An 18168-nucleotide genomic window follows, 5' to 3' on the forward strand; every position below is an offset into this window, starting at 1 on the left:
TATATACTCATCATCCTATAGTGATTTGTGGAGACTAATCCCTTGCTATTCTCATGTTATTTCCTTTTCCATGAGTTTCAAACAGTCACTTAAGCTAGAAGGTCATCTATCTTCTTCCCTGGATCCAATAGAGAAAGCAGCTTGTATAGAGGACGTAACTATGTGAGGGAGAGGACCGAAACGCCGTTGCTGTATTGAGTTGTAAATTGAACCACTTAGAACATCCATCGTTTTTGGTTTAATGATTTATCGATGAGAAAACAGAAAATGTAGTGGATCAACAACATCAAATTGCATTTAACCTCACTTTTTGACTGACAGATTCAACTCTTTTTTGTTCACTTACAGGATAACAGAAGAACAGCGACGTTCTTCGGTTTCAATCTTACAAACGACAAAAAAAAGAAAAAAAAAAGAAAGGAGGTGAAAGACGGAAACGTAGTGACCCATCATCTTCAAAGGCCACAACGATTACTGCAAGCAACACTCATTCACAATCACTGCAAGCAAAGCCAATAGAGTCAGAAGGAAGAAACACCAGGGTGCTAAACTGAGGGTGTAGGGAAGAAACACCCAAGCCAAAATAGTGAAGGCAAGCAACAAAGAAACGAGAGCAAGCAATGCCTCTGCCAACCGCGGGTGGGACGGCGAGAACACCGCCCCGATTACCGTCGTATAAAAGGTTATCACAACGAGGACGAGAAGCCAGTAGAAAAACTGCCGTCGACGATGGAAGAGCGCGAAGGGAATCACTCTGCCGTCGTAGTCGACCAGATCGGAGGCGCTTACGAATGCAACTAAGATCGTGCAGGATAAGACGACAAGGAGCTTGGCCCAGGTGTGAAGAGCGTGGACTCGAGCCCTTGCTCGGGCTTGCGCCCGAAAAGGGCGTCGGAAAGCCGCCCGACGCTGTGGTCGCTGAAGTTGCAATAGGACTTCGAGTTCATGACGGCGGCCTTCCATTTTTGTAAGAGAAATGCTTAAACTGTGCCCCTTTACAACCCTTGAAGTTGAATCAGGCCATCACGTACTGGAAAATCCAGCTTAAATACACGAGCGAAATAGTTGAAAAAGAATTAGAATAAAATTTCCCGTGGAAATCGAAGGCGTTAACTCGCCGGGAAATTCCTCAAGGGCGTGAACTACCAAATAATTCATGATTAATACTTTGTCCTTTTCATTCTATCACAGATGAAAACTAAGAGAGGGGAAATGGCGGAGTTACCCTATGAATTGGTGAAAAAACCTGAGAATTTTCGTGTCCTGCCCATCTCAGTGGGAGATCCTCGAGCTAATTTTTTGTCTCGAAACTTAAAAATTCGAGGTTGAGGCTCGTCCAACAATTGTTTCTTTTCTTCGAGGTTTCCTACAAGAATCATAAAGAGAGAAGAGGAATATACGAATTCTTGAAGTCTGACGGGCAAATTCTCTCTGGTCCACAGAATCAACAGATGCCGTTTGATTAACGCCCTTGTTAAGAGGCCTGCAATTTCCTTAGCCTCGGCATGAGACTAGATCACCAGCCACCATCTCTAAATAGATGGTTTTCTATCATCCTTCACATTAATCAAATGTCATAATAGATTACTATGAACTTAATTAAAAATCTAGTTTGACACTCTAGGTCTAAGCACATTATTGAAGATAAACATCCATAAGAGATCGATCAGAGATATATTGAAGCTAAAACTCCATATTGAAGATAAACATCCACCAGAGATCTATTGAATATAAACATATTACATACTCAACTAGTCATATTGTATTGTGACAACCAAATTGTTTTACACCACTTCAAATCCGGTCTTTCATAAGCGAACTAAGCACATTGAAATTGATTGCTACTTAGTTTGTGAAAAGATTCAAGAAGAGATGATTAAGACAACCCATATACAAATCAACGACTAAACTGTAGACTTATTCACTAAGGTGTTGAGTTCGTCCCAATTTGAGACATTACTCGACAAGTTGGGTATCATTAACATATACTCCAACTTGAGGGGGAGTATTGAAGATAAACATCCATCAGAGATCTGTTGAAGCTAAAACTCCAGATTGAAGATAAATATCCATCAGAGATCTATTGAATATAGTCATCTTAGTTGATTCGATTTGTTTTTCATATGTATATAAATATGTAATCGGTGTACATAATAAAATCATAAAAAAGTACAAGTTTTATCACACATTAAGATTAGGTATCAAGAATTGGATATTCACAAGGCACTTGTTATTGAAGGTTGATTTCCAGCTTTAATAATCCAATAATTATCTACTTAACGATTTGAGAATTTGAGCAATCTAGCATCATTTGAAAATAAAATCACCAAAACACGATTTTCTTCTAAACTTTCTCCTAAATTTTTAGCCATCTAAAAAACATTGCTTCACAAAGAACAATGGGGTTTTAACCTAATTGCTATTTGTCGAACACCATACACTCCATTGTATCCTAAGAGAAAACTTGTCATCAATTTGTCAACAAACTTTAACATTGAAGTAGGGGCAATTATTCCTTAAGAAAAAAACAATTTTCAAGACTTAAAATCTCTTATTAAATTAACTCTATTTTTTGTTGTAAACTAATACTATGTTAAAAGTTTTGATGATACCAAGTTATAGCTATTTATATTATTAGGTTACATTTTTTAGCAATACAAGATTACCATGAGCATTATATTCTAAAATTTTACATTTTTACATTTAGCCAGAATCTATTTAAAAAAATCGGGATATATAATGTTAACAATAGAAGCAATACTATGTTACTCAAAGAGACAATACTAAGTAGCCGAAAACCACAAAGTCTACAAAAGTTGATTGATTGTTGAAGTCATTAGTTATTCTCACACCATAAAATCCACTGCTAAGAATCCAAGAAGAAGAAGAGAGGTGGAAGGAGAGAAAACTTATATTAAAATAATTGTAGGGGTGAATGTATGAGGCATTTCAAAACAGGTTTTCCCATTTATCTGAAGTCTCGTCCCCCTCATGAAACAATTGTAATTTTCCTTTGAGAGAAGTGTGATTCTTATTCATGTTCTACGCATATATATTGCTTTTTACCTATAATGACCCGACAATACTCCCCTTATTACTAGTCTTGCTTGTGAATTTCTTAAAAAAATCGAATTTCATGCAACGTGATAGCAATTGATCTTAATTTCTCCAACTATAGCTCATAGGTGAAAGTCTATAAGTTTACACTTAATGACTCAACATCTATTTTCATACCTGCCACTTGGTTCCCAAGCTTTTAGTTTTCTCCATATGTTCATTTTTAGGGCCATTCATGCTACTTCGTTTAATCTAAGAAACTACGAATTTTATATTGTTAAATTTGGAAATAAAATGCCTATACCTGTTTCATAATATGTATTTTTTAGAGTTTAATTACTTATAAATATGTCCAATTTGCTAAAAAAAAAATAGAAAATGTTTCAAACTATAAGTGATCCTGGACCAAATCAACGGATAAACGAGAAGTCTTAGAAATCCCAGGGCTTGAGCCAGAAGTTTCCCATCACTATCTAAACTCGTCAATATAAAACTAATTGGAAACACTCTCGTTCAAACTTGAAATTAACTTAAAGAAAAGCACCACCTCAGTATTAGGGCCATTCGTGCTACTTTGTTTAATCTAAGAAACCATGAATTTGATATTGTTAAATTTGGAAATAAAATGCCTATACATGTTTCATAATATGTATTTTTTAGTGTTTAATTACTTATAAATCTGTCCAATTTGCTAAAAAAAAAAGAGAAGATGTTTCAAACTATAAATGATCCTGGACCAAATCAATGGATAAACGAGAAGTCTTAGAAATCCCAGGGCTTGAGCCAGAAGTTTCCCATCACTATCTGAACTCGTCAATATAAAACTAATTGGAAGCACTCTCGTTCAAACTTGAAATTAACTTAAAAGAAAAGCACCACCTCAGTTTTAGGGCCATGTGTGCTACTTCGTTTAATCTAAGAAACTACGAATTTGATATTGTTAAATTTGGAAATAAAATGCCTATACATGTTTCATAATATGTATTTTTTAGTGTTTAATTACTTATAAATCTGTCCAATTTGCTAAAAAAAAAAAAGAGAAGATGTTTCAAACTGTAAATGATCCTGGACCAAATCAACGGATAAACGAGAAGTCTTAGAAATCCCAGGGCTTGAGCCAGAAGTTTCCCATCACTATCTGAACTCTTCAATATAAAACTAATTGGATGCATTCTCGTCCAAACTTGAAATTAACTTAAAGAAAAGCACCGCCTCATTAATTTTTGGGCTTTTTACCAAAATACCCAATTTCAAAAACATATTTCGAGAAACGACGACGCTATGAACTTATTTTGAAAAATACCCAACTTTGACCGGTCCACTGTACATGTGTACAATCAAAGGTGACACGTAAGCTTTGACTGATTACGTGTCACCACGTTAGTAGTACAGTGTGAGTAGATGAACATATGGACTGCCATGTCACTATTTCGACACGTCATCTACCATGTAAGCTATCACATCATTAAATGATAAAAAATTGGAATAATTTTTTTTATTTTAAAAATCAAATTTATGAATACACTTTTTATTACCTTATATCTAAAATAATAAATTATTAAAAAATATAATAAACAATTAAAATATTAACTTTTACTTATTTAACACCATTTATTATCGATTAAAATATTTATTAATTAAAAAAAAATCTAACACGTCATCTGCAATGATGTGGTAGCTTACATGGTAGATGACGTGTTGAATAGTGATGTGGCAGTCCATGTGTTCATCTACTCACACTGTACTGCTGACATGGTGACAAATAATCAGTCAAAGCTTACGTGTCACCTTTGACTATACACATGTATAGGGACTGGTCAAAGTTGGGTATTTTTTAAAATAAGTTCATAGCGTCGTCGTTTATCGAAATATGTTTTTGAAATTGGGTATTTCGGTATAAAGCTCTTAATTTTTCTCTGTTTTTGCTAATTCTTCCTATTAAATTCGATTTCTCAGTTACCTTCATATGTTCGTTTTCTTATTGGATCGTGGTTCGTTTTTCTATTGCTTTCATCATATGAACCGAAGGAGAAAGTAAAATCAGGAAAGGTTTAATGATAGCAGAGAATCAGGAAAGGGCAATGTTCGGCTTCTAAACTCAAAGAAAACCTGACTTAATTTGGGAAAATTTTACTAAATTCAATACCCTTTGGCATCTCGGCCTTACAATAAAACACCAAACATTGAATCAGTAACCTGTACATTTTTTTTTGACAACATCGTTGTTACGTAGGAATCATCGCTCTCTTCTGCCTTCTCATGGTAATATAACTATACAACTTACGTAGACTTTTTGCCATTTGAGCTTCTAACCATGCTCTGAGAAACTTGATCATGTCGAATTTCCCCTTAGTTTAAGGCGGATGCGATCATAAACCTTTCTAACAGAAGGTCCCAGGAATATGACAAGGACCAAAGTACCGACAACCGGGGCTACCCATCGTTTTTCCTCTGAAAGCATCAAACCCATGATCATATAGAAGCTTACGGCTATACATACCACTGCAACTGGCTCCATGACTTGTGCAATCCTTGGAATGGAGATTCCGATAAGTGAAGCAGAAAACGAGATCATTAAGGCGGCGACGAGAAGAAGGAGACTGTCGGGGGAAGCTTTGGTTGCTGTGGAGTTTAGGAGGCCGAAAATGGCTATGGCTGCTCCGAAAGAGAGGCCCAAGGTGGTTTTAAGTTCGCGTGCAGGTGCAGCGGCCGTTGGTGTTGGATCATCGGTTTCCAGCCTTTCTACTTCGCTAGCCCTTAAATGACGAGGTAGGGGTGAAGCTGAGGCAGTTTCGCGTTGCAGAGATGGGAAACGCAAGTATTTGCTAACAATGCCTCTAACACGGCTTCCAGATGCCATGGCTAAGACGCTGGAGGAAGGGCAAAAAGATCGGAAAAGTATGACAGTGTATCAGGGTTCTTTAAATAGAAGTGGTGGCAAGACTTGGCCGTCGTTTACGTTATCAGTTCTCATTTAATAGTATTTTGTTAGCTTTAGTAGACTTGGTTAAGCCCAAAGGAAAAAGCTGAATACAGGAATCTGCTTTCTAATTATGTTTTGTCCCTTTATGTTTGGTTTAACAAGTTATATTTTGGGTTTTATTACAAGCTTTGGAAAAATTTATTTTAGACATAACGTAAGAGAGATTGAATGGATTGAATGGAAAAAAAAATGAATGGATTTTTAATGGATTATGTAAAAGATTGAATGGATTGAAAAAAAAAAAAAAGTAGATAAGAAAAAGGGTAGAGATGGGATCGGATTTTTAACCATTTCGAGGATTTTCAGGATGGGTTTTTAAGTTGAACATGGGTTTCCAAAAATCACGACTGAACGAGACCTGAAAGAGACGAGTGCCGGCCACTATTCTAAAGTCAACAATGGTGCACAAATAAAAATCTTTTGCCGGGACTTTCGAGTTACTCTGGAGTTGTTTACTGGTTTGATCATGTCGCATGTACAGACGGTACTAAAGAAATCTGGGTAGTCAGTCATATTAGTTATAAATTGATTGCTTGAAGCTGAAGCTTCCTTTCACCGTCTGGTCTGAATTTGTCAAGAGATTATTATCCAAGTTGGAAGCAGATTAGTACAAACTCGAAACTTAAATATACTCTCTTCGGCAGCGATGATGTGATCACGGTATGATTTTCCTGTGCTTTCTTCGTATGGCCGGCGCCGATAGTAAATATAAGGGAATTTTACCAAAATACAGGTTTTAAACAACTTATTTATGAAAATAACGAAGACCACAAATTATTTACAAAACTACCGAACTTTGACCGGTCCACTGTATATGTGGACAGTCAAAGGTGACACGTAAGCTTTGACTGCTTACGTGTCGCTCCATCATCAGAGCGATGCTGTAGATGAACACATAGACTGCCACGTCATTATTATTGACACGTCATTTGCCATGTCATTACATGATAAAATTTTGAATAAATTTTAAAAAAATTAAAAAATCACATACACTTTTTATTACCTTATATCTAAAATAAAAAATTATTTAAAAAAATTTAATAAACAATTAAAAAATTAACTCTTACTTATTTAACACCATTTAATATCAATTAAAATATTTATTAATTAAAAAAATTATCGTTACACTTTTTATTTCTTCATATTTTAAAAAATAAAATAAAGTAAGTAAATTAATTAGATTTAAAATATTTATAAATTAAAAAATACAAAAAAAATATTTTAGAGTTTAAAAATACAATTTATTTGTATATTTTTATCACTTTATTTACGAAATAATAATATTTACAAATTTTAAATATTTATAAATTTAAAAAATCTTACTCTTAAGTCTTACCCATATATTATCGATTTAAAATATTTAAAATTTTTAAAAAATATAAAAAAAACTATTTTAGAGTTTAAAAATATAATTTATTTGTATATATTTATCACCTTATTTATAAAATAATATTTAGAAATTTTAAATATTTATAAATAAAAATAATCTAACTCTTACCTATTTACTATGGATTTAAAATATTTATAAATAATTTTTTTTATTTTTAAGTCTTACCCATATATTATCTATTTAAAATATTTATAAATAGAAAAAAATTTACTCTTAAATCTTACCCATATATTATCCATTTAAAATATTTATAAATTAAAAATATATACAAAAAAGTTGTTTTAGATTTTAAAAATATAATTTATTTGTATACTTTTTATCACCTTATTTACAAAATAATAAATTATTAAAAATATATTATTTAATTAAAATCTTACAAAACTTTACAATAATTTTAATTTGGCAAAATTTTTATTAACATAAAATCAGAAATTAAACAGTAAATCACATAAAAATCAATATAGTAATTAAACACCTAAATTCAAATTAATATTATAATTAAATACAATAATTCTATTCAATTAACAAAAACCCTAAAAAATCACCCCAAGGTTTCGAGAGAAGGGCCGACGAGAGAACGAACAAAGGGGAACAGAAAGAAAGAACGTCGGCGGCGAGAGGATGAACAGAGGGGAACGGAGAAAAAGAACGAGAGATAAGGCTGAGACGAAGAGAGAGTGGTTGAGCGGAGGGCGTCGAGGGCGCAGGCGAGCGGCGGCAACAGGGGCGAGGTCGAAGCCGAGGCAGAGCAGCGGCCGCAGGCGAGCGGCGGCAACAGGGGAGGTGAGCGGCAGCAGGGGAGGCGGCAGAAGGCGAGCGACGAGAGGAGAGCAGCCGAGACGAGAGGCGAAGAGAAAATCGTGGAAGAGAATTAAAAACATATGTGAAGGTTGACGTGGCACATGCTTACGTGGCCATTGATGACATGGCAAAAAGAAAATAATAAAAATGACATGATAAGTTACGTGGCAGATGACGTGTCAATAATGATGACGTGGCAAACTCTGAAATTTTACTTTGATGACAGGGCGACACGTAAGCAGTCAAAGCTTACGTGTTGCCTTTGACTATCCACGTATATAGTGGACCGGTCAAAGTTCGGTAGTTTTGTAAATAATTTGTGGTCTTCGTTATTATTATAAATAAGTTGTTTTAAATCGGTATTTTGGTAAAATTCCCTAAATATAATCTTGATCGGAGAAGTTCTAAACTCAGTCAAAGTCTAAACGCAATTTTGAGTAGAATAACAATTACAGGGTAGGGCGGCAAGGTGAAGGGATTACGCAGAAATCAAGTAGCAGTAGTATATGCTGAAGTTCTTTTGTAAAATCCAAAGGTGACTATTTCGAAACCATAGTTTGTTTACTAGAGTCGGGGCAGGTCAGATGGTTGTAAGCTTTCACTGGAGAAAGCTTATTTTTCGTTTTTTTTTCTTCCGATTTTTATACATTTACAACATTCTTATTTATACATTGAATTACAACCGGATTTCCTCTGATTTATCAGATCGGATTTCAGATCTGATTTTCCGAGAACTTCTTCCTCTTGATTTTAAGGAAGAATTCCTCCTCTGAACAGCTCATGCCAACAACGGTCAGAACCAACCTTTCTATTGAGAGTGAGCCACACTTGAGTTCCCCGACTTTTGGTTACCGATCTCTCTGAGTTCCAATCTAATTCGGCCATCCAATCCAATGTTTTCATGTACCCGAGTTGGCTTTGAGTAACCCTGCTTCAAACACTTTTCTAAACCAGGTTTACTTCTTTGAGATTTAGGCATTCGAATCACATAAATGATGCAAGGTTTGCTTTTACGCTTACGAGTTAATTAACAGAAATGTATTTGTGTAACATAGAGCAAACAAATAACTAATTAACTTGTTCTTGGCTTAAGTACTCATCAGGATCGGAGTATCTCGAGCCTTAGACAACCAATCACAACATACGATGCTTGTATCTATGTTTTGCATTGTTATTTCTATAGTTATCGACGTAAAACCAGATATATAATATTTTCAAATATGGTTTCCCTCCATGGTTGGATGGTATAATACAAGAACTTATTTATCATGTAAAGAGTAGCAGTACAAGATAAACTTGATCATATTGAAACTCTCTTGCTCCAATTTAGGGCCGGTGCCATCGTAAAAATTTCTATCAGAGGGCCTCTGATTCCGAGGACGAAAACACCGACTACCAGAGCTACCCACCTCGTTCCCTTAGGAAGCAACAAATTCACGAACATGAAGAAGCTGAAGACCATGCATACCACTCCTACTGATTCCATGACTCGCGCAATCCTGGGAATCGAGATGCCGATCAGGGAAGCAGAAAACGCCACCATGACTGCGACGATCAAAAGATAGAGATATCGGGGAGACACCTCGGTTGCTGTGGAATTTAAGAAGGTGAAAATGGTTATGGCTGCCCCGAAAGCCAGGCCAAAGATGGTTTTAAGTTGGCTAACGGGTGCAGCAGTTGGTATTGAAATATCGTTATTCTGCCTTTCTACGTCCGCAGGCCTGAAAAGACGAGGTGGGGGTGAAGAGGAGGCAGTTTCGGGATGGAGAGATGGGATGCGAAAGTATTTGGGAACATAGTCTCTAGAACCGTTTAACGAATCCATGGACTAAGACTCGGAGAAAGATCTGGTAAGGAAAAGGATTAACGATTCGTGGATGGGAGTTTTATAAATAGAGGCGATTGTAAGACTTGATGGTTGAATGACGTAATCATTTTTCATATAAAAGTATCCACGACTTGGCCGTCGAGTACGTGATTAGTTTTCTTTTAAAAATACTTAGTTATCTTCGATAGACGTCTGAACGATGATGAGGCCATGACGACGCACTGTTACCTTCCGGAACAGTTCGCAGTGGAGAGGAGGACGGTAAGCAAGGGAGGATTCCGGAGAACGGAAGGACTTAGAAGAGTTGGAGAGAGATTTATATTCAATCCGACGCTGTCATTAGAAATAGAATACAATAATCAGTGGAGAAAGTCGACGCTCTGAATCCTTGAAAAAGAAATTACACGAAGAAGAAAAGTTTTGATTGCTTGAGAAGGTAGCAGGAAAGTAGCAGAGTAATCTTGTGAGAGACGAAAACAAACCGACTCTTTGAATCTTGTCCCCATTATGTTCGTTTGTAAGAATCTCTCGTATCAAAGCAGGAAGAACGCAAGGAAGCTCACTGTGGTAAATTGGCAAATGGCAACCGCCGGCCATTCTTTATAGATTGCCAAGTGTGCTCTATCTTTGGTTCTTCTGTTTTAACTTCTATTAAACTCATATATAAACCCTATTTTTATTTGTCTTTTAGAGACGCAAGCATTTTTTGTTCTATGCATATTGTTTTATGTTTATGAATGATGACATAAACTTAATGAAACTTCTCTGTTTGTCAGATAATGAAACTTTGTTATTCCATAATTCGTCTAGGCTTCTTGGATGCGTTTACCGACGGTGCAACTTCAATTACTCTAAGCAGCAGAAGCAGAAGCAGAAGCAGGAACAGAAGCAGAAGCAGAAGCAGAAAGAAGGAGAAGCAGAAGCAGAAAGAAGAAGAAATATGGTAACTTGTCCTTTGCTTTTATCATATAAGTTGGACAAGAAGATTAATAGAAATGAACACATGTAATACACAAAAATACGAAAAGTTACACATCAGTATGAGACCATTAGAATCTCACCTTCGTATAATCACGAATCAGTATTCTCTACTTTTCTCTCTGCAACAATTTTTACGTAGTAATCGACACTCTCTGTTGGCTTTTCGTGGGTAATTGTCCTATCGTTGTAACACTAGAACTTATTTGCCATGTACATATTACCAGCAACAGAGCTGCTAATTAAACATTTTCACAGATACTTGATCATGTCGGGGTGCGCCTCCTCTAAGTTAGGACCTATTCGATGGTAAACATTTCTAATGGAGGGTCCTAGATATAGGAGAAGATATAGGAGCAGGACGACAACAGCAATAAGCAGGATCACCCATCTCGTTTCCTGTGGAAGCAACAAACTCACGAACATGTAGAAGGTGACGGCTATGCATACCACTGCAACTGATTCCATGACTCGTGCAATCGTGGGAATAGAGATGCCGATCAGGGAAGCAGAAAACGCCACCATTACGGCGACGACGAGGAGATAGAGACTGTGGGGGGAAGCCTTAGTGGCCGTGGAATTTAAGAGGGTGAAAATGGCTATAGCAGCGCCGAATGAGAGGCCAAAAGTGGTTTTAAGATCGTTTGCAGCAGCAGCAGCAGCTGCTGGTGTTGGAATATACTGTCTTTCGATGTCTCTAAGCCTGAATCGACGAGGTGGTGGTGAAGCTGAGACATATTCGGGCAGCAGAGATGTGAAGCAAACGTATTTACCGACAAAAACTCTGATACGATTTGCAGAATCCATCGCATCGAAGGAAAAAGTTTAAATCGTGTACCAGAGTTTAAATAGAGTAGTAATATGTTTGGATAACGACGATGATGAAGCCATGAAGCACGGATGTGGAGAATATGGCAAATGACATTTCACGGAAACAGTAGTAAAGCTGGGGAGAAAATTGATGTCCAATCACAGTCAGTCATGTGAAATAGAAAATAACCCCAATCTACGCAATCGAAGGCTCAAGGAATTTAATATCACCAAAAAGAAAAAAAGTAGAACGGTTCTGAAGGTTCCAGGAAGGTAACAAAGTAGCCTACCAGGAGAAGAAAACGACGTAGAGATAAACAAGCCGATAAGAAGACGAAAGATTGAAGCCAAAGTTGCTTGTTTTTTCATCTTTTTCTTGTTATTCTCTTCATAAAAGAAATGAAAGCATTTTATTGTAATAATTGTCTCTTTTGGCAACAAAGACTCGCAAAGCTGTGCTGAGGACGAGGAAAGGAAAGAATTAATTTGTCGATCACGGTTTAAATAGATTGAGTGGTCAGTCTTGGTTATCGACTGGAGTAATCATTTTTCATACAAAATTGAAGTGTATGACCCAGAAACTGATTTCGGCTGAACGATACCGTTGTGTTCGGATGTAGACGATGAGGAGGCAATGACAACCCACTGTCATCAAATAGCCTCTTTTCTGGAAAGATGGCAAAGGAGATATCGAAGAAAGGAGAGATTGAAGAGCAGGAGAGAAATTTATATTCAATCCCACACTATCGTCATTTGGAATAGAATATGGTAATTAACGGAGTAAAATAGTGGGACTATACAAATTACAAACTCGACGCTCTGATCTTCAGTTGAAGGGTTCCTACGAAATCACATGAAGAAGAACAGTTGAGGGTGTGTTTGGAACACAGAAAGTGGAGAGAAAATAAAAGAAAGAGAGAGAAAAACAGAAAAGAAAGAGAAAGAGAAGAAGTTTCTTTTCTCTGATGCCCACCCTACTTGGACCCATCTCTGAAGTCGGTAGGGTTTTCTCCAATCAAAGCAGGAGGAAGGTAAGAAAGCCAATGTGGCAATGAAAAGAATTCAGCTCACCTTTCTTGGTCTTAAGAATCCATGTAATTACCAAGGAGCAGGGACGTCTTCCAAAAATGTATTGAAACAAAAAGTCATTAGACTTGAAGTGAAATGACAAGAGTTGGAGATTTGATCAAATGATAATTGGCTCTGAATAAAATTGCTGTATTTATAAGCTGAGAAACAGAGGCAAAAATTGAAAATTTAGTCAATTTAGATATGATTTGGCTTCCATTACTCTTTGATAATCTTCCAGTTGCTTTTCCTCCCAGGAAGATGTGGAACTGCTACATTACCTTCTACCTTTTGGTTTTACTTCAGTTAAATGGTATTCCCATACCACTAAGCTTTAAAAAGAAATAGAAATTCAAGAATGACTTTCAATCACCTGTCCGCTGGTCCTTTGGCTCTATGCTCACATAGGGGTTTCCACTTTGAAGACTTTGTTCAAATCCTGTTTAGGCATGAGTGTGGTGTCCACAATTAACATTCAACAATAAAAGAAAATCTGATTCTTGAGTCAAACAACCAAAGACAGCATGTCTTAAACAACCTTAGCACTCGGGCCACTCTAAAATCTTCACTCGTCCGCTCTTGTTATCAGGATGGCCGGGTTTCCTTCGAGTAGGAGTAATAATAACTTAGTTCCATAATGGTCTCCAATTGAAAATCTTTGCAAAACTAGCAGCTCTTGAGCACTGAACTCCAGTTGTATTTATATGACAGTTAAATGTGTAGAAGCCTGACAGGAAATGTTAAGGGAACGAACATGATTGCACAAAACAGCCTGAGGATTGTATGATCTAACTAGTAATCTCCATGAATTTGTGAGGCCAAATAATCAGCTTGTTTCCTGCTTATATAATGAGCTACACTAGAAACATCACCATGCATAATCACTTTTCCATCTTCCATATAAATAGCTCCATCTGCATACTTCAATTCTTCTAACCGGTGTGTCACCCACAATACTGAAACCTGATCAGCACCACCCAAGCAGTTTCTTATAGCCTCTATTACTCCAATCTGGTAAGCATTGAAGTTTCAAAGTGAGAATACAAAAACGGGAAAGCCTAAGAGAAATCTTTAGCGAAGTCTTCAGGTAAGAAGCAGGACAGTGGCACCTGGACCTAATGTCTACAATCATTTAACTTAGATTACATCAATATAATGCATAAAACTGGAGGGGAAAGAAACAAATATGAATTTTTTTTTTCACAATTTTAATCTTGAAAAATTGATTAAATGGAAGAAAGTACCTGATCGGTTTCATCCAGAAAGGTTGTGAGTTCATCTAGCAGTAGTACTTTACATGACTCGGCTAATGCACCAGCGATCGCAACCCTCTGCTTCTGACCACCACTAAGGGTTTGAACTGGCCTCTGAGAAGCAGACCCAAAGGAAATCACACAAGAATTTGTTTTTAGAGAAGAAGATATATTGCACCCATATGCCAAACAAGTATAGCTTACTTGCAAATACTCTGACATGCGTACAGTCTCCAGAGCCTTTTCCACTCTAGCCCTCGCTTCGTCTGAAGTCAGATTGAGCTTACCAAGACCAAATGCAACATCTGCTTCAACTGTAGGCATTACTACCTACAGGAAATAAACTAAATGAAATCAACAGTAAGGGTGCCTCACTCTCTGCTTAAGATTTTATAATTGTTTGTGTTACGAAGCACAAAGTTGTCCACACATCAGATAACCAAGAAGGCCACCGTAGTGGAGAGACCTTGGCACATGCTAGTTAGGACCACAGAAACAAATTACGTATTTCAACAAACAAAGCAGGGTCAAAAAACCTATACAAGAATTAAGGGTAAAGTATCAGAATCTCTCAATCATCAGTGAGGAAACAAACATGCACCAGCCCAACACAAGTCGAACAAAAATAGCGGCATCTTTATACATCATATCTAATTTCAGCCGTCATGTTCAGTATCAGATTATGAAATTGGAGCAACAGTTCCCAACAACAACAGCTTCCCAAGTATTTTCCATCTTTTCTTCTTTGGAGAAAAGATAATATTGGAGAAAAAAGGAAACCTGTGCTGTGCTTTGAGTTCTTCATGGAACCATGTCAGATGAAAGAGCAGACTACACAGCAGAGTGCTGGTTATAGAACTTATGGACCACTTAGAAAAGACATTACTGATGTTCTTGCAAATAACTTCTTGATATCAATCAGCAAACAAGGGGTAAAAAAGAGCAAGTATGCTTGTTGGGCTGCCTGAAAATTTAGGTACCAGCGCTGAATAAGTATTCACTAGTGTCAGAGAGGAAATTGATGGAATTTTTACATGACAATAAATTTCAACACCATAGTTAGTTTTTATATATTATTTATTTTTTCCCGAATCTTTTAAAGACAAAAATTATAAAGACAAATTTAACCAATTAAATGTTCATTCCTAATTAAATTGACCCAATTGGCCTTTTTGTTCGTGACCTATTCAATAGAAATTATTGGGACGGCATATCAGCATATGGCCTTTTTGTTCTTGACTTATTCAAAAACAATTATTCAGATGGCATATCAGCATATCATTACAAGAAGAAAAGAGGAATACTAAACATCTCTTCAAGTACAAAGAAGATGATGATGACAACCGATGTAATCTAACCTGGTGATCTGGATTTTGGAAGACGAAGCTCCTAGGCTTTCTCACAGTCATATTCCCATTGGTTGGCTTAAGGAGGCCAGCCAGGATCTGTACTCCAGGAGTCCAACCATAAACAATATCAACAGTGACTATTGTGTCAGATTGCAAAGTAGAAAGAGATTTTTTACCTTGAGGAGAGTGGATTTTCCACAACCATTTGGGCCGAGGAGCATCCAGAGCTGTCCAACAGGGACATGAAGGGAACAATCTCTCAAGATAGGGACAACAACCTTTTGGGCTCCGATGAGCTTCTTCGTTGTAATAGCATAACTCAAATTTTGCCCTTGTATTGCATAATTTAGATTGCGATTGCCGCCAGCACATACTACTCTAAAATTGAAGCATTTTTTAATGTCCATTAAATCTACCATAAGAATGATGATTAAGGATAGACAGTTTCACTAGTTATAATGGGAGTTTGCTTATGGAGTTTACCTTGACCCGGGAGTGTCACCAAAACAGCTAGCAGGATAACAACAGGTACCCACAAAATAAGCTTTTATCATTTGACCGTAGATCTACAACGTCTCAATAGTGACTCCTTTTCCTTCTTGCTAAACAAGCAAACGGTTGCTCCTATTCATTGTAAAAATGGTATCAGGATCAGATGATATATAGCAGGACTCTCTAGCGGTCAATGCAGAATAGTACAACCTGCATTATTAAGCTAAACATAGCTGATCTGATGAAACTAATACTTATGGAGAGCAACCATGTGAAGAGAAGTAACAAAGAAGTCCTTCCACAAGAGAAGGAAACAAATTTTTTTATCTTGGCCTGTACAATTGTCATCCTACAATCTCAATGCAAATGCAGGGTTGTCATTCAAGATTTCTTCACTAATACAGGTCTCTGTTAAATGGTGATATCTTATCACTGCTAATGGTATTACAACATGATTCATTTCAATCTTATTTCATGTTACCTGAAAAAATGGAAGAAAACAAGTTATCAAGCCATCATCAATAAGCAACTACTGACATACAGTTTCTTCTTCTTCTTCTTCTTCTTTTTTTTCAAAGAAGCCAAAAGAGGCAAAAGAAGGGAACCACCTTATAAATCAAAAAGAAAAAAGGAGAAACAATTTTTTTTTTTTAAATATAACCGTCAATGAATTAATGAGGAAGGCCCCAAAGAGAGCAAGATTTTGGTGATTGATGCCCTTCAGCAGAATTTGCAGAAATCAGCACATGAATTTTTTGTTTTTTAAAGATTCTCTACAAAAAATGTTTGGCGACCCACCTAAGGAGGGCAAAACTTGAGTCTGCATTCCTTCTTCTCCTAGATGTAAAGAAATAATATAAGTATCAGTAATTTTTAACTTCCATAACGAAGCGGTAGACAAATTGGCATCTTACAAAACCAGAAATGTCTTCTGATAATGCCATCCAGTACAGATGTATCATGTTCCATCTAACTTCTGACTACGCATTTTTTCGAACATCTTCAGAACACCATCAACGCCTGGTGGGTTGGGTTGCCCTTACTCTATCCCGTTCTCGTAAGAAGATAAGGTCTGTCTACCTTACGGAATAAAAAAAACCACGCAGATAGTAGGTCTCTCTCTCTTTCTCTCCTAAGAATTTATTTTTGTCATTTTTAGCACAAAGAAGATAAAGAAATGAGTTGAAGATATGATACTTGGTCACCTTGAAGAAACGAACGGAGAGATAATAGTACTTGTCGGCAGCTTTCGACCGGGTGCCCAACGCCTTGCTTCTGGTTGGGTTGCCCTTATGTGGCATACACCCGAACCACGCTGTAAAGAATGCTATCAATGTACAGTAATGCGTGTGGATTGAATGCTTTGTTTCCGTGCAGGCCAAGTCTTTTGTGCAGTTTCAATTTTCAAACCACTCTCAACTGATTCTGGGTCCCCTCTGCTTTATTTTTTCTGGCTTTATGATCATAAAGTCATTTGTTCTGTTTATCTGTTTTCCGTCTATCTAACATCTTCGCTTTCTTTTAAGAATTCAAAGCGGTAAAACCCCAAGTAGTTTGCAGACAGATGAACGTGGATGAAAAGAATCAGACGGCGGTTCTTTTCTACCCATTGCTTGCCCACTGGTGAAAGTAAACCTCATCCCAAAACTGGGATTTCAATCTCTGACAAGACCTCTTGGCTCAGCGAATGTAATGAGCCTCTGGTCCGGATACGTGTTTTGTCAGACTTCTTCAAAATCCAATATGAAGTAGTTTTTGGCCGCTGATACCTCTTCAAAATCAATTTACGTTCAGCAATTGCAGAACCCTGTCAACCAGAATTATGAAGGAAACCTCTTCTGGTCCCAAATTTTCCCATTGATACTCATTGAAAATCTTCACATGGCATATTGTGGATAAAATTTTAGAGTTTAATTAACATAGGATCATAGAGTCGAAGATTCTATTAAATAAAAAATATAAAAAAATATATAAAAAATAATAATTGTTTAATATTCACAGTTGAAGAGATTCGCTGGTTTTGCACATAGATACGATGTAAGGGTTCCCCAATGAGGACGGCGGGGTTATCGCATCGCTAGTTCGTCTGAAAGGGGCAGTTTCGTCTTTTTAAGAGGACCATGAATTTATAAACTCAAACGCTCTGGAGTCTGGAGGAA

At 36.8% G+C, this 18168-nt stretch overlaps 1 protein-coding gene across 5 annotated transcripts; it reads right to left on the bottom strand.

Annotated features, from left to right (window-relative positions):
• Window positions 1-13161: 13161 nt before the first annotated feature.
• LOC137941455 (ABC transporter I family member 10-like) lies at window positions 13162-17461 on the bottom strand. Of its 5 annotated transcripts, XM_068786882.1 has the most exons (8): window positions 16924-17190; window positions 16808-16846; window positions 16001-16141; window positions 15694-15895; window positions 15527-15613; window positions 14373-14498; window positions 14160-14282; window positions 13162-13926 (listed from the first exon to the last, which is right to left on the bottom strand). In XM_068786882.1, exons 3-8 carry the CDS (start codon window positions 16069-16071, stop codon window positions 13708-13710), a joined length of 828 nt encoding a protein of 275 aa, XP_068642983.1. In that variant the 5' UTR covers window positions 16072-16141; window positions 16808-16846; window positions 16924-17190; the 3' UTR covers window positions 13162-13707. The 5 variants fall into 5 exon arrangements, with proteins under 5 accessions (XP_068642983.1, XP_068642980.1, XP_068642984.1 ...); XM_068786879.1 differs by lacking the exons at window positions 16808-16846; window positions 16924-17190 and adding an exon at window positions 17215-17461; XM_068786883.1 differs by lacking the exons at window positions 16808-16846; window positions 16924-17190 and adding an exon at window positions 17207-17461.
• Window positions 17462-18168: the final 707 nt, after the last annotated feature.

Source organism: Aristolochia californica, unplaced genomic scaffold (genome assembly GCF_029961685.1).
Source record: "Aristolochia californica isolate CCGP_79_NKW_82.1479 unplaced genomic scaffold, dmAriCali1.0.hap1 SCAF_9, whole genome shotgun sequence".
Lineage (NCBI taxonomy): Eukaryota > Viridiplantae > Streptophyta > Magnoliopsida > Piperales > Aristolochiaceae > Aristolochia > Aristolochia californica.